Raw genomic sequence first — 14,449 nt, 5'->3', positions numbered from 1 at the left:
AGTAAACAAATCTGAAAAACTTCTTCTTATCTTTAAAATCTGAAAAATTAAATAAATGGCCTGAAAAAAAATGTTTCATCAAATCAAAATCAAACAACAGAACCGCACGTGTGTTTCCTACGCCTTTTACAGTTTAACAGCCTCTTTTTTTTTTTGATATAAATGGAGGGCCTAGCCCAGAAAACCTACAAAATCAAGTTATGAAAACTACCAGCTGTACGCTCTACCAGCAATCTCAAACAAAAATGATTCCAAATGGAACCTATGTTAGAAGGGGAGAGGAAAACAACCTCATCTCTTCACCCTCACAGCATAAACCAAGTTTAGCTAAAATGTCAGCAACCTCATTCTGCTCTCTAGGAACAAAAACAACTTGAACCTGATCAAAACTCGCAGCAGTGTTTTTGATTGATCCAATTAAGCTAGACAGTCCACAAGTTACGGGTTCAGCCTCAAGACAAGAGATGGCTTCCTTACTATCACAACCAATCCATACCTTGTCAATTGCTAGCTTTTCAGCAAGATTAAGGCCATACCAAATCCCCCTAAGTTCAGCTTCCAACGGAGAGCAAGTGCCTATGTGTTGGGAGAAACCACTCAACCAGGTGCCATTTGAGGAGCACACCACCCCACCACAAGCTCATATCCCAGATGCCTGCATAACAACCCCATCCACAAAAACCATAGTATCATTTAGAACCTTTCCTTGATCAGCTCCACCCGATAAACATACAGACTCTGAACCAGCTGAAAAAGGATCAGCACCACCAATCCTCTTCATACCTTCTAGATACTGCAGAATTCTAAGAATTGGATCCTGTGGTCTAGTAAATGAAGCATCGTGAACTGTGGAATTTCTCCACTGCCATAGGTACCAACAGGTTACAAAAAAAATTTCCTTCCAAGAATTCCACAAATGGGAGAAAAAAGGTTTAAGAAGATTAATTCTAAACCATTCTCTACCATCTGTTGAAAAGAAACTAGCTGGGATTTGACCTCCAAACCACCTTCTCCAAATATTCCTAGCTATTGTGCAGTCTCTAAGGGTGTGTAGTACAGATTCCTGTTCCAGTCCACAAGAAGGACAAGTTATTTCCCCTCCACTCCAATGACATGTAATGCTTCTAACAGGCAGCCTATTCAGGCAAGCTAACCACAGAAAAACAGCAATCTTGAAAGGGCCCCTCCACTTCTAAATAACTGGCCAGATTCTGTCTTTATCAGAATTACTGCTTATCAAGTGATTATAAGCATTTTTAACTATAGATTTACCTGGGCTCAACACCTTCCAGTTCAACCAATCCTCTGAGTTTCCTGGTTTTGGAGGAGCAATATTACTCAGCCTAATGCAGGTATGAGTATCCAAATGCTTGATCAGGTACTCCCACTTCCAGTCTTCAGTGCTGGGATCCACAACATCCCACACACTAAGATCCATATCTGCCAAAGGAGGCTTGAAGGATGCCAGCTCAAACAAAGTATTCTGCCAACCTCCCCAACAATCTGTCCAGAACTTCACAGACTTACCATCCATAACTACCCACTCTAGATGACAAGATATCTTAGAGTGAGCCAAGCAAATGCTCTTCCACAAAGGAGAGTCACAGGGTTTAGCTATCAGAATTCGGTTAGGATTTTGCTTCCTCCCATATTTTCCTAGCAACACTCGAACCCAAAGGCTATTTTGACCTGTTATAAGATTCCATGACAACTTCTGTATGAAGGCCTCATTCTGAATTTTTAAATTAATAATGCCAAGCCCTCCACATTCCTTAGGTTGGCACATAGTCTCCCATGCAACATAATGGGCTCTCCTTTTGTCCTCTTGATCACCCAAATGAAGTTCCTCTGCAACCTTTCAATTTCCTGGCACACATGAGTGGGGATAGTATTATTCTGCATATGGAAACTAGGAATAGCAGAAATCACACTTCTAGCTAATGTAATTCTGCCTGCCATTGATAGGCACTTAGATTTCCAACCTTGCAGCTTATTCTGGACCCTAGATATAACCTCAGCATAATGATCCTTTTTAATTCTCCCATGTCTCAACATAGACCCCAGATATCTGCCTAGATTGTCTACCTTCTTGAAACCACTCACATTAGTAATGGAACTCCTAACATCCAGAGGAGTATTCTTAAAGAAATAGATACAAGATTTCTCTATGCTAACACTTTGTCCAGACATCTTTGAGAACTTATCCAGACATTGGGAGATGCAACTAAGCTGACTTAAAGAAGCCTCAGCAAAGATGATAATGTCATCAGCAAACATAATGTGTGATAAAGGAGGGCCATATTTCCCCACTTTAATTGGCAGCCAGTTACCCTCATCCAGGATTAAATGTGACAGCTTCTCCATGCATAGGACAAATAGATAAGGGGAAAGAGGATCCCCTTGTCTAATTCCCCTCTGAGAATGAAAACTAGGAGTTCTAGCTCCATTCCAAAGGACCTCTAAGACAGGACTAGAGACACACCTCATGACAGCTTCAATTAGTTCACCAGGAAACTTCAAGTCTTCTAGAACCGATCTGATGAATTTCCAGCTAAGTTTGTCATAAGCTTTTTCTAAGTCTATTTTAATAGATAAGAATTGCTTCTTTCCCTGCATTCTGTGCATAGAGTGTATGAGCTCCTGAACAATAATAATATTGTCCTGGATATTTCTCTTAGGAACAAAGCTGGCTTGGTTTGGGGATATAAGCTCCACAAGCAAGGGCTTTATTTTGTTAGCCAGAATCTTACTAAGACCTTTATATATAGTGTTACACAGAGCTATAGGTCTGAATTGCTTCATCAAACAAGGTCTCTCAACTTTGGGGATCAGCACAATCAAGGTGTGATTCAGCTTGCCAATCTGGTTAGGATTATGTAAAAAGAATTGCATGGTTCTGAAGACTTGATCATGAAGAAGCTCCCAATTCTTTTGATAGAACAAAGCTGGAAACCCATCTTCACTAGGGGCTTTTAACGCTGGCTGTAACACCCCAAATTCTGACAATTTATAATAGCATAAATAAATTCAATATTTTTATAAATAACAGCGGAAGTTCAAAATAATCGAATTTGGGAAGTGTTACCGCCGCACCTGTACAGGGACAAGTGCAAGGCTAACTCTATACATTCAAATCAAAATCTAAGACTACAATTTTTTTTTTTTATACATAATATTTATGACAGCTAGAAATATCCGAGTCGTGATCCTCACTGCCCACAGCTAGCCACATCCTTTGCAACATGCTTCACTGAAAATCTGCTCCCCCGCAGCCGCAAGATCATTGCAGTCAAACAAACACAAAAGTCAGCAAAGCTGGTAATCCCAAATCAAGATACAAAATGAGGATAATATAACCCAATATCAATCAAGACATTTATTTAAGAATAATCAACATAATCAACTCAATTAATATTTCGAATATGTCATTTATTCATAACTCAAGCAATATTCAAATATGTCATTTAATCATAATCAAGTAATAATTCAAATAAGTCATTTAATCATAACTCAAATCAAGTATTAATATCATTATTAATCATGTTTATGATTATTTTGTCCATTTAGTGTATAAGGGTAATTGTCAACTAACATATTTAGCACAACATCAATCATAATATTACATAAATGGTAATATTCACAATTCAATGACATTCATCATAATCAAATCAAGTAACGTTTCATTATTAATCATGTTTAAGTTCATTGTACTTAGTGGGAAGAGAATCATGGTAGACCCGGGAAATAACCACGGTTGCCAATCTACCCCGTGACCCGGGAAATAACCACTGTTGCCAGTCACGTATCATCAAAATTGGCCATCATCAAAATATCAAATCCTAGTGTGCACACCTCTTCCCAAAGTTGCTACTAGTACCCCGGGAAATAATCACTGTTGCCAGATACCACTTTGGGAAGAACGGAAACATCATTGTCACATCAAATAAATATCAAAGGCATAAAGCCCAAATGTTGTGTTCATCACTTTGGGAGGTACCATCCCAAAGCTATCCTCCCACCATTAATTTATTACAAACACACACAATCAGGAAAATTCAATCATAATTATTTATTCTTTAAGTATTATCATCTCTAAATGAGTTACTCAAGGGCATTATAATTTTCCAAAGTATCATAATTCAAACAACTATTATCATAAATTTTTGAATTTATATAACAATTCAAATCTTCAACATTCATCATAGTAAAATCCAAATCCGATCATCATCATAACTTTCCAATATATTCAAGGATATAATGATTCAAATCTTCAACGTTCATCACAGTAAAATCCAAATCCGATCCTCATCATAACTTTCCAATTTATTCAAGGATATAATAATTCAAATCTTCAACGTTCATCACAGTAAAATCCAAATCCGATCCTCATCATAACTTTTCAATTTATTCAAGGATATAATAATTCAAATCTGCAACATTCATCATAGAAAAATTCAAATCCAATCATCGTCATTCAAATAATCCCATCACATCAATTATCATAGTTATAAATATTCAAATTCAATCATTAAAACACATATTTGGAAAGTTTTTCTTAAAGAGTATTATAATTCCATAATTTTCATAATTATTCAATAAGATCCATATATTGCACCTGAATTAAATCTTATACCATACATTGCACATAATTATAATTTCTAAAATAATAACATTTTATATCATATATTGCATATAATCATAATTTCTAAAATAAAAGTTTATATCATATATTGCAAGCTTATTCGGAATTCAACCCACTAGGGCTAGCCTAGTGGTGGTGGGGTGTGTAGTGTTTAGTGGGTGTGTGTGTTGCAGTTCGATTCCCATGTACTTCAAAAAAAAGCTTATTCGGAAATTCTCTTTCATTCTAAGGAATAACTTGTATCCATATTCTAATTATCATATGTAGTAATTTAAAATTTAAAAAAAAACAAATACCTATATATATAGAAATGTTCATACCAAACTATTAAGAACATCTACGGATTACATATAAGGATTATGCCCAAATTTCATATAATAGAGATAACCTAAACACCTAGGGATTCGGATTACATCCAAGTTTTATATAAAAGAAATAACCTACGAATAGGATTACATATACCAAAATTCATATCAATATAATCTATGACTCTCTAGGGATTAGGATTACCTGGTCTCCGTTTTCGCTAACTTCTAGAAGAAAAGAGTAATTTGGGACAGAGAACCGGTTGGTAACCAGAAGAATAAAAAACTAAGAAAAGAGAATAGTAGAGGAGAAATGTTGAAGAGTGAATTGGTTTGGTTAGGCTAGACCTCTATTTATAGTTGAAGTTTTGGGCTCAGATATGGGTTTCATACACTATTTTATTATTAATTTCTTATGGCTCAGATTACAGCTAACTTATTTGCTGACTCATTATTGACTCATCATATCTAATCAAATTACTAATCGAACATTATCAATCAAACATTACCAATCAATCATTATCAATCAAACATAAATGCTTAAATCATCAATCAATTAATAAATCAATTAATCATAATTTATCATCTAATATATATATATAATTATATATTATCACATAAATCAAATAATATTACTATTATTATCTTACCTCTTATTATTTTAACTATTATTAACTCATTAATTAAAAATATTAAATACCAATATTATTAATTACAAAAATACTAAATATCATTATTATCCAAAAATATTTATTATTATATTATTATTATTATTTTATTAAAAGAAAATATGGGGTATTACATTCTACCCTCCTTAAAAGAAGTTTCGTCCTCGAAACTTAGAAGTTTGAGCTTCTCAAATTAACTTAAAGGCATAAGGTTAAAGTTAATAAAAATATGGGGTATTACATTATACCCTCCTTAAAAGATGTTTCGTCCTCGAAACTTTTTTTTTTTTTTTTGAAATCACCTTAAAAAAAGTAAGCAAACAACAAAGAGTCATGCATAACCAAGCAAACAAGATAACATAGAATACAATAAATTTAAAACACTACAGATTAATGAATTGTTAACTTTAACCAAGCTAAATGAAAAAATTCGAAACTGAATATCTTCTTTAAACAAATAGAAATTTTTATTTCATATATTATCTTTCATTTGCTAAAAAAGTTTTAATCAATTCAAGAACAACTCTAAAAGAAAGCTAATTACTTTCATAAAAATAAGAACGAGTTACTAAAGATAGCATATAAAAAAATTAAAGAATAATATCAATAATAATTTTAAATCACAAAATAATTCCAAACATATAATCATCAAAATTCCGAAGACATAGATCATATTTAAAGGACAAAAAAAAATAACCCTTCACTACCCACCTCTCTCGATTTATTTATTTATCTTTTGTCTTATTATTTTTTTTTATTTTTTTTTATTTTTTTTTTAACTCAGGGATCTTTGATCCCTCGAGTAAATATCAAAAACAAACCCCAGCCGCAACCAGGGGCTCTGATACCATTTTGTAACACCCCAAATTCTGACAATTTATAATAGCATAAATAAATTCAATATTTTTATAAATAACAGCGGAAGTTCAAAATAATCGAATTTGGGAAGTGTTACCGCCGCACCTGTACAGGGACAAGTGCAAGGCTAACTCTATACATTCAAATCAAAATCTAAGACTACAATTTTTTTTTTTATACATAATATTTATGACAGCTAGAAATATCCGAGTCGTGATCCTCACTGCCCACAGCTAGCCACATCCTTTGCAACATGCTTCACTGAAAATCTGCTCCCCCGCAGCCGCAAGATCATTGCAGTCAAACAAACACAAAAGTCAGCAAAGCTGGTAATCCCAAATCAAGATACAAAACGAGGATAATATAATCCAATATCAATCAAGACATTTATTTAAGAATAATCAACATAATCAACTCAATTAATATTTCGAATATGTCATTTATTCATAACTCAAGCAATATTCAAATATGTCATTTAATCACTCTGTTCTTCCTATGATGGGTGAATCCAATGACATGCTTTTGAATACCCTCCATCCTTGCAATCACTATGTTCTTCCTATGATGGGTGAATCCAATGACATTTTTATTCCAATCCTTCACCAGTGGCACAAAGGATTCAAGGTTATTCACCAGATCAGCTAAAGGGTTCCATTTTTCCTTCAAGAAAGATTTGAACCTGGCATCTTGCTGCCAAGCAGCCAGGAATCTGAATGGCCTTTCCCTCCAGTCACTTTCCTCTTTAGACATTCTAACCAAAATTGGGCAATGGTCAGAAAACAGTCTAGGGAGGACAAGGACGTCAGCATCTTCATAGGAGGCTCTCCAATCTTCATTACCAACTGCTCTATCTAGCCTCTTAAAAACTCTGTTCAAGTGAAGGAACTTTGGGCCTTTCCAAGTAAACTTGTTACCACCCCCTCCCAAGTCCATCACCCCACAAGCATTGAGGACATTGACAAATCTATTGCACCTATTCAAATCAACAGGCCCTCCTCCTTTTTTTTCTGAGACCATTGCTATCTCATTAAAGTCTCCAGTTAAGAGCCAAGGGGCATTCATAGTCCTTCCTATGTGCTTCAACTCCTCCCAAAGGACCTGCCTAGTATCTTCCTGGGGACTTGCATAAACAGCCGTCCAGAAAAACCCCCTCCTTTCAGGAAATTCAACCCAGCAATGCATATATTGATCATGTTTATTAATGAGAGAGACTTTAACATCTCTATTATTCCACAAAATCCAGATACCTCCAGCAAAACCATGAGCATCTGCAATCAAATGATTAGAGAAACCTAGTCTACGAATTATATTAGTGGCTTTATTACCACTCACCCGCGGCTCTAAAATAGCAGCTAAACTAACATCATGTTTCCTACAAAATCTGTTAAAGGTACTTTTAAAATGCTTTTTAGCAGCACCTCTACAATTCCAGGTAATTATGTTCATCATGAATTTTGAAAAGGATGCAAGATTTCTAAGTTCTTGCTACTTATATCATTATTCACAACACCTGATTCTCTTAGGATAACAATTTCTTCCTCACTAATTACCTCCTTATCAACATGCATAGATGAGCTACTTGGGATATCCTCAGCAGATACAAAATCCATACCTTCCTTATTCTCATCCACCTTGTGAAATTCCTTCATACCATGATCATGAGGATCTTGATCTTCCACTGTCTCCTCCCTATTTAAGCTGACCTCTGCTGACTTCTTGAGCTCAGAATTAGCTACCTCCTTGGAGCAATCACCCATCATCATCAAATCTCCCCACCTAGTACCTTTCTGTTGATCCAGCTTAACCTGATGAACTATTCCAGCTCCACTACTGCCCTTCTTATTCTTTGATCTACTGCCTGAAGCACTCACAGCGAGCACTGGTCTGTTTGCACCTTTTCCTTTGGCATTCTGGTTCTTCGAAGCAAGATTCTTATTAATTGACATAGCAGGCTTACCACCAGGGGCCTTCTTCAACTGCTCATTAGCAACTGCCTTAAATTTCATCTCTACATCAGCGGAGTGATCTACCTTCTGTGACACCTCATTCTCCTTACTTGCTTTAGCCAAAGAATGGACTGCTCCTTGCTTGTTACCCTCACTAGTCTCCTGAACATCATTCTCCACCTTAGGATTTGATTCTGAAATCTTCAGATCCTTTATGTTAGAGATATCTTCACCAAATTTCCTTCCACTGACAGCTTCTTTCTTTTGGATTTGCTGCTGATGTTTTCTCCTACGCTGGACCACCATCCAAGGGCCTCCTTCTTGGTTGCAGGGAAGTTCAACAGTTTGCTCAGGAGGCATATCAGGCTTAGCCAAAGCTGTAGACTTAACATAATCAGGACAAGAGTTCGAATTGTGTCCATACCTATCACATTTAATACAAATCAAGAACAAACCCTCATACTCCACCCTCTTCCTACAACCATCAAGGATATACGACCCCCTTAGAGGCTTAGCTAGATCAACCTCAATACAAACTCTAGCGAAACGGGCCCTATCACCAGTAGATGTGATTCTATCAACTTTGAGCACTTTCCCAATCACATTCCCCAGCTGATTAAGAAAGGGAAACTCACAATATTCTTGGGGAATCCCAGGAAGGCGGACCCAGGCTGCCACCTTGTGGATGTTGGCCTTGTCCGGATCAAAACAAGGTTCCCATTTGCGAATGGCCAGGTAATGACCTAAAATAATCCAAGGTCCTCCTGTAATAGCTAGATTAAGATCCTCTAGACTACTGAATCTTACTGAAAAAAATTCATTACCAAGGTCAGCAACAGTAATATTCCCTGCCTTAGCCCAAAGCGATTCTAGTCTCTTCTTCATGAAACCCACCCCTATCTTTTTGCCAAGCAATTTGACAATCAGTGCATTCTTCCAACGCTGCCTCATCCTTGCTCTAGCTTCACTATTACTCTTGATTTCTACAGATCCATCTGCCCTAAAAATCGTTTGGAAGCCCCACTCCGAAATCTCCCCCAAACTCGGGTCCAGTGGTTCCAGGTCAGGAACCTCTTCCTCAGCTAGCCATGGAAGCGAGTCACCAGCAACTCCGTTCTCCATACCCGTAACCTCAGCAAAAAATCTTTGATTAACCTTCATCGTTGGAACCGATTGATACTCCTTCACCGATTCTCACATGTGTACCTCCATGGGAATTTCCTCCCCACTCTTAGATCTCTTAGTACTCCTTCGCGCCATAGAAAGTGCCTCTCCATCCTTGTTGATCGTTTCCTCCATCGAAATCCCAGCAAAAAACTTGACGAAACACTATCAGAAGTGAAACTTTTCGCGCGCGTGTGCGTACGAGCCTAACCCATGTTGTGATAGTAACACTTTATCCATCATCTTTTTTAACAGCCTCTTTTATTATTCCCATTTTCCAATTTTTTTTTTTTTTGGTACATTGCCAGGAGGTATCCTCATTCAACCTTCTCCGGGCACCATACCCTCAGGGTACGACCCGTTTGGGCTAGCCCCTCATTGTAACAGTGGTGCACTAAGTTTCGCAACCGGAAAAAGGACGAGACTAATCTCCCAACCGAAGATTTTTGGCTTATCCTCTGGCTCCAAAGATTTTCCAAGAAATTGATTGAAACATGGTTTGATCCCTGCACCAAGCAATCCCTTAAAAGCTCAGCTCCCAACTGAGCTACCCTTGGGGTTCCATTCTCCAATTTAACAGTATAATCTCTGCCTCATAATTTTTGCTTTAGCAAATTAGCACCTTCATAATAATAATAATAATTCATTGACCTTACTACAACTTTTTTTAATAACATCAAATTTTATTTTATTTTTGTTTTCCCTTTCCGGGATAAATCTCTCTTGGTTTTCTCAACAAGTAGCTTCTGATGTTTCAATAGGGTTTCCATTTTTTCTTTGTTTTCACCTGAGACTCTCTGTGCTTTGGTTTTCCCAGATTCGTGGCTCTTCCAGGTTGAATTTGGTAGGTTTTTTTCAATTTAAGGTTAGGGTTTTGTGAGTGCTTGTCAATGGTTTGTTGCGTGCAAGTTTAATTGGGAGTGTTCATTTTCGTACCCGCTTCAATTTCTTCGTTGATTCTGTTGCAGTGAGAAATGGGCACTTTCTGTTTTTGATTTTTCCGTCGAATAAAGAATCAAAATCCAAGCTTTTTCTTTTTTCCCTAGCGGATTTTTGATTTGGGATGAATTTTTTTCCTCTTGCATCTTGGGCTTCGTAGTGCATTGAGTTTGTGAGGCATTTACTGGAATTTGGACCCTGCGAACTGAACAAAGTGACATGCTGCGATGAAGCGTGGTGCCTGGAGGGTATTCTCAAAGTAGCACTCTCAATTCGAGGTTGAATGTTCAATCAGAGCATGGATTCTGTAAGGGGATGCGGGTGATGTTGCAGGGACAGTGCTAATTCCCATGCGGTTTGTGTGGCCATATGGCGGAAGGAGTGTGTTTCTCAGTGGTTCTTTCACACGGTGAGTATTTTGTTGTTGCTACATGAATATCTTAATCTCTTTGCTACCCGTTTTGGTGAGAATGCTCTAGTTTAGTCTTGCTTATGTGTTTTTATTTTTATTTTTATTTTTAATGTAAATTTTGTCTTAAAGGTGGTCTCAGCTTCTTCCACTGTCGCCAGTCGAAGGTTGCCCAACTGTGTTTCAAGTCATTTATAGCTTGCCCCCTGGTTATCATCAGGTTAGTTTATGTCACTGACTTACGGGCACATGCATTTTGTTTGGGGGTCTCCCTGAAGAAAAGAACTGGCATTTTGTGTTAGTATTAGATGATGACTGGATAGAAAGTTTCAAGTCTGTCTAGATTATATATGTGGTTGTCTGGTTCTGTAGATTAGATAATTTTTATTGGCAGTTTTTCCGAGAGATGTTTCAGTAGCAAAGTATTCCTTTTAATAGCACTGAATTAGCTCTATATTACTTCTAGACAGCCCAAAAAAAAAAAAAAATTAAAATTAATGGTTTAATATGAAGTCTGGTCGATACTTGATATGGAATGTAATGGGATATTGGTGCTTGAGGTTATGTTCAGAGGTTTAGAATACTAGTTCCTGTTTCATAATTTATCTTTTTCAATATTTTTTTTAAATGTTATTTTGTTGTGTCAATGATTGTTATCGGAGTTTTAGCAGCAGTATACTACTCACTTTTGAGATTGCAAGTATCTGATTATGATACATAGTAGTTGAATTGAAAAGATGCTAATTTAAGATAATGTTTGGCCTTTATTCTTGGCGGCTGGATACTTATCATGAAGTTATATGAATGCAGTACAAGTTTTTTGTTGATGGAGAATGGCAGCATGATGAGCATCAGCCTTTTGTACCTGGAGAATATGGGATAGTCAACACTGTCTTCTTGGCTACTGATCCTAACTACATACCTGTTTTAACTCCAGATATTGCTTCTGGAAATAACATGGATGTGGATAATGAGGCTTTTCGCCGTGGGGTAAGAGTTAGTTGTGTTTGTTGTTATCAACCTGGCTACTATTTGTATATTGGCTTTTGGCTATACTTTTGAATGAAATTTCAAAGGACAGTGCTAATATGATCTGTATGGACTCTAGAGAATTTTTTGCATCTCATTTTAGAACTCCTAGAAACCCACTTTGTTATTTGTTTAGGACTTTGAATCCAGTAATTTTGATCTATGTAGGTCTATTGAGCCTTCTATTTGCATTACAACAAAATATAATCTTCCTGATTGTCTTATTTGTCATAAGTCATATCCCTTGTAACTTACAATGTCATGTTGCCCATGTTTATTCTGTTACCTTTTAGATTTTGATTTCTGCTCATGTCTAAAACTGTACTCTTGTTTATTTGCATCTGAAATTTAATAGTTCGGACATCAAATATAATATGTAGCTCACTTATAAAGCAGGTTCGGTTGACGGATGGTACATTGAGTGAGGTTCTGCCAAGAATATCAGATGCTGATGTACAGATCTCCTGTCAGCGTATTTCTGCATTTCTGTCTATGCACACAGCTTATGAATTATTTCCTGAGTCAGGCAAGGTTTGGAAGTTTTACCATTGACCCTTTATTTTGGACTTTATTATTAACGTACAGTCATACAAATCGCAAATTACAATCTTACTGATTTATTGACTCCTGGCTGCAGGTTGTTGCCTTGGATGTTGATCTGCCAGTGAAACAGGCATTTCATATACTGCATGAGCAGGTACCATACCTCTTTGTTTATCTTAGATTACAATTTGCGGAGCCCTTTTTGCATATATTGAATAACTTTGCTAAAACATGCTTGATTTCTGTCATGTCACTTTACTTGCCTTTACTCTAATAAATAGGAGAGACAAGATTCTTGCTTTTTGAATTATTCTCTGTAATTTGACCAATTGTTTCAGCAGCTTAGCTTTGACAATGATTCAAGTCTTTTCCTTCTTTGGTCACATGTTATAGCTTTCTCTGTTTTAGTTTTATTGCGTCTTCATCCATTGCTGATTAGAAGTTTGCATATGCAATTTTTCTAATCTGGATAATTTACAGGGAATTTTCATGGCTCCACTTTGGGACTTCTGCAAGGGACAATTTGTTGGTGTTCTTAGTGCTTTGGATTTTATTCTAATTTTAAGAGAGGTATGTGTTTTATATTTTATTTTAATTTTAATAGATGTATCTTAAATTTAAGATCATTATCTCCTTGTATTGGCAAGTTTTCTTTTTTGAATGCAAACCTCTTCTCATGATGATTTGTGTGGATGTTAAGTGACTTAGAAAGGAAAATATATGACATATACAAGATGTATGACCAGTTTCAAAACCAGGCAGCAAAAGTAAATGGGAAAAGAGAAAAACAATTAAGAAAACTATAATAAATATATCTTGCATGATTACAATGATTTTTGTTCTTGAAAGGTTGGCCTTCCTATTCCAATCAAGCAGTGTACTTGTATGCCTGGGCAATTTTCTTGTGCAATCAACTTCTTTAAAGAAATGTTTCTCCACCTTTGACACTTAATGAGTCCATTGGTGATTGGCAGGAACGAATTACCAAAAATATAGACAATTTTCATTATGTTTGAACAATTGGCAATGAATAAACAAATAATCAATTGACTCTGCATGTTGTTTGCATAAATAGCACTGACTTGTGGCCATTTTTTTATCTCAAGTTATTTTTTTATCACCATCCTGTGACGTAGCAATCAAGAGGGTACCTTTGTATTTCCCATACAGGTGCGTGCTGTCAATTTGGATTATGGGTTTACAATATTTGAAAGCCTCAATGCACTGGTGAAAAGTCCAAAATACCCTGCGAAAGACACCCTTATCGGTGTAGACACGTCGTTCGTCACAACACTCGTCCGTATCAATCTTGAACACAGAACCAGGATTAATCTGTGTCATGTAGGTCAGCCAACCAGGTAAGATGGCATATGATTTATCCCAGTCGCCAAACAACTTCACAATGACCTTCATTTTAGCCTTCCAAGCCTTCCTATAAGATATGTTGTATCCATACAAACGCTGTACCCTCTCCTGAATAAGAACTGGTTTCATAGATGGATCTTCTTTTAACATACCTATACAAAAATCGAAGTCAACACAGTCAATAAATATACCATAAAAATAACGTAAACATAAACCCTAAACCAAACATCGCGTAATACATACTTATAATGGCTGCACAGATTACATCAGAATCCAGCTGTCTATGGTCCCAGGTAAGGCCTTGGTTTAGGCAGGTGTGTTCTTTACCCCACTTACTAACAACCCAAGTATTTCCATTCTTGGGCAACATAGCCCGCACGTACCAGGGACAACCATTATTATGGTGTCGACACTTCATCACAAATCTATGGTCATCACTTTTTGCCACCACAGCAGTACAATGAGACTTCATACAATATAATTTGACTGCATGTTGCATTTCAAATTTAGTTCGAAACTCCTGGTACAAATATAATGGATCCCCTAAATGCCAGCCACCATGGAAGTCATCGTCGCCATAC

The 14,449-nt window shown here is 36.6% G+C and overlaps 1 protein-coding gene across 1 annotated transcript; it reads left to right on the top strand.

The window, feature by feature from the left end:
• The first annotated feature begins 10,271 nt into the window (after positions 1-10,271).
• On the top strand, positions 10,272-13,990 carry LOC133283848 (sucrose nonfermenting 4-like protein). The gene is made up of 7 exons (XM_061480758.1): positions 10,272-10,931; positions 11,064-11,151; positions 11,742-11,921; positions 12,357-12,491; positions 12,598-12,657; positions 12,984-13,073; positions 13,674-13,990. The coding sequence occupies exons 1-7, from the start codon at positions 10,873-10,875 to the stop codon at positions 13,863-13,865; spliced, it is 804 nt and encodes a 267-aa protein (XP_061336742.1). The 5' UTR covers positions 10,272-10,872; the 3' UTR covers positions 13,866-13,990.
• Positions 13,991-14,449: the final 459 nt, after the last annotated feature.

This window comes from Gastrolobium bilobum, unplaced genomic scaffold, assembly GCF_033153095.1.
Source record: "Gastrolobium bilobum isolate Gb01-03AN ecotype WA unplaced genomic scaffold, APGP_CSIRO_Gbil_v1 utg39154, whole genome shotgun sequence".
Lineage (NCBI taxonomy): Eukaryota > Viridiplantae > Streptophyta > Magnoliopsida > Fabales > Fabaceae > Gastrolobium > Gastrolobium bilobum.
The sequence above is the reverse complement of the archived record's forward strand: the minus strand, read 5'-3'. Positions and strand labels throughout refer to the sequence as shown.

Excerpts from the sequence above, each read along its gene's own strand:
- LOC133283848 (XM_061480758.1), top strand. The coding sequence starts at position 10,873 with ATGCGGTTTGTGTGGCCATATGGCGGAAGGAGTGTGTTTCTCAGTGGT. Across the intron at positions 11,922-12,356 it reads ATGAGGCTTTTCGCCGTGGG|GTTCGGTTGACGGATGGTAC; the intron begins GTAAGAGTTAGT and ends CTTATAAAGCAG. Across the intron at positions 13,074-13,673 it reads TTATTCTAATTTTAAGAGAG|GTGCGTGCTGTCAATTTGGA; the intron begins GTATGTGTTTTA and ends TTTCCCATACAG.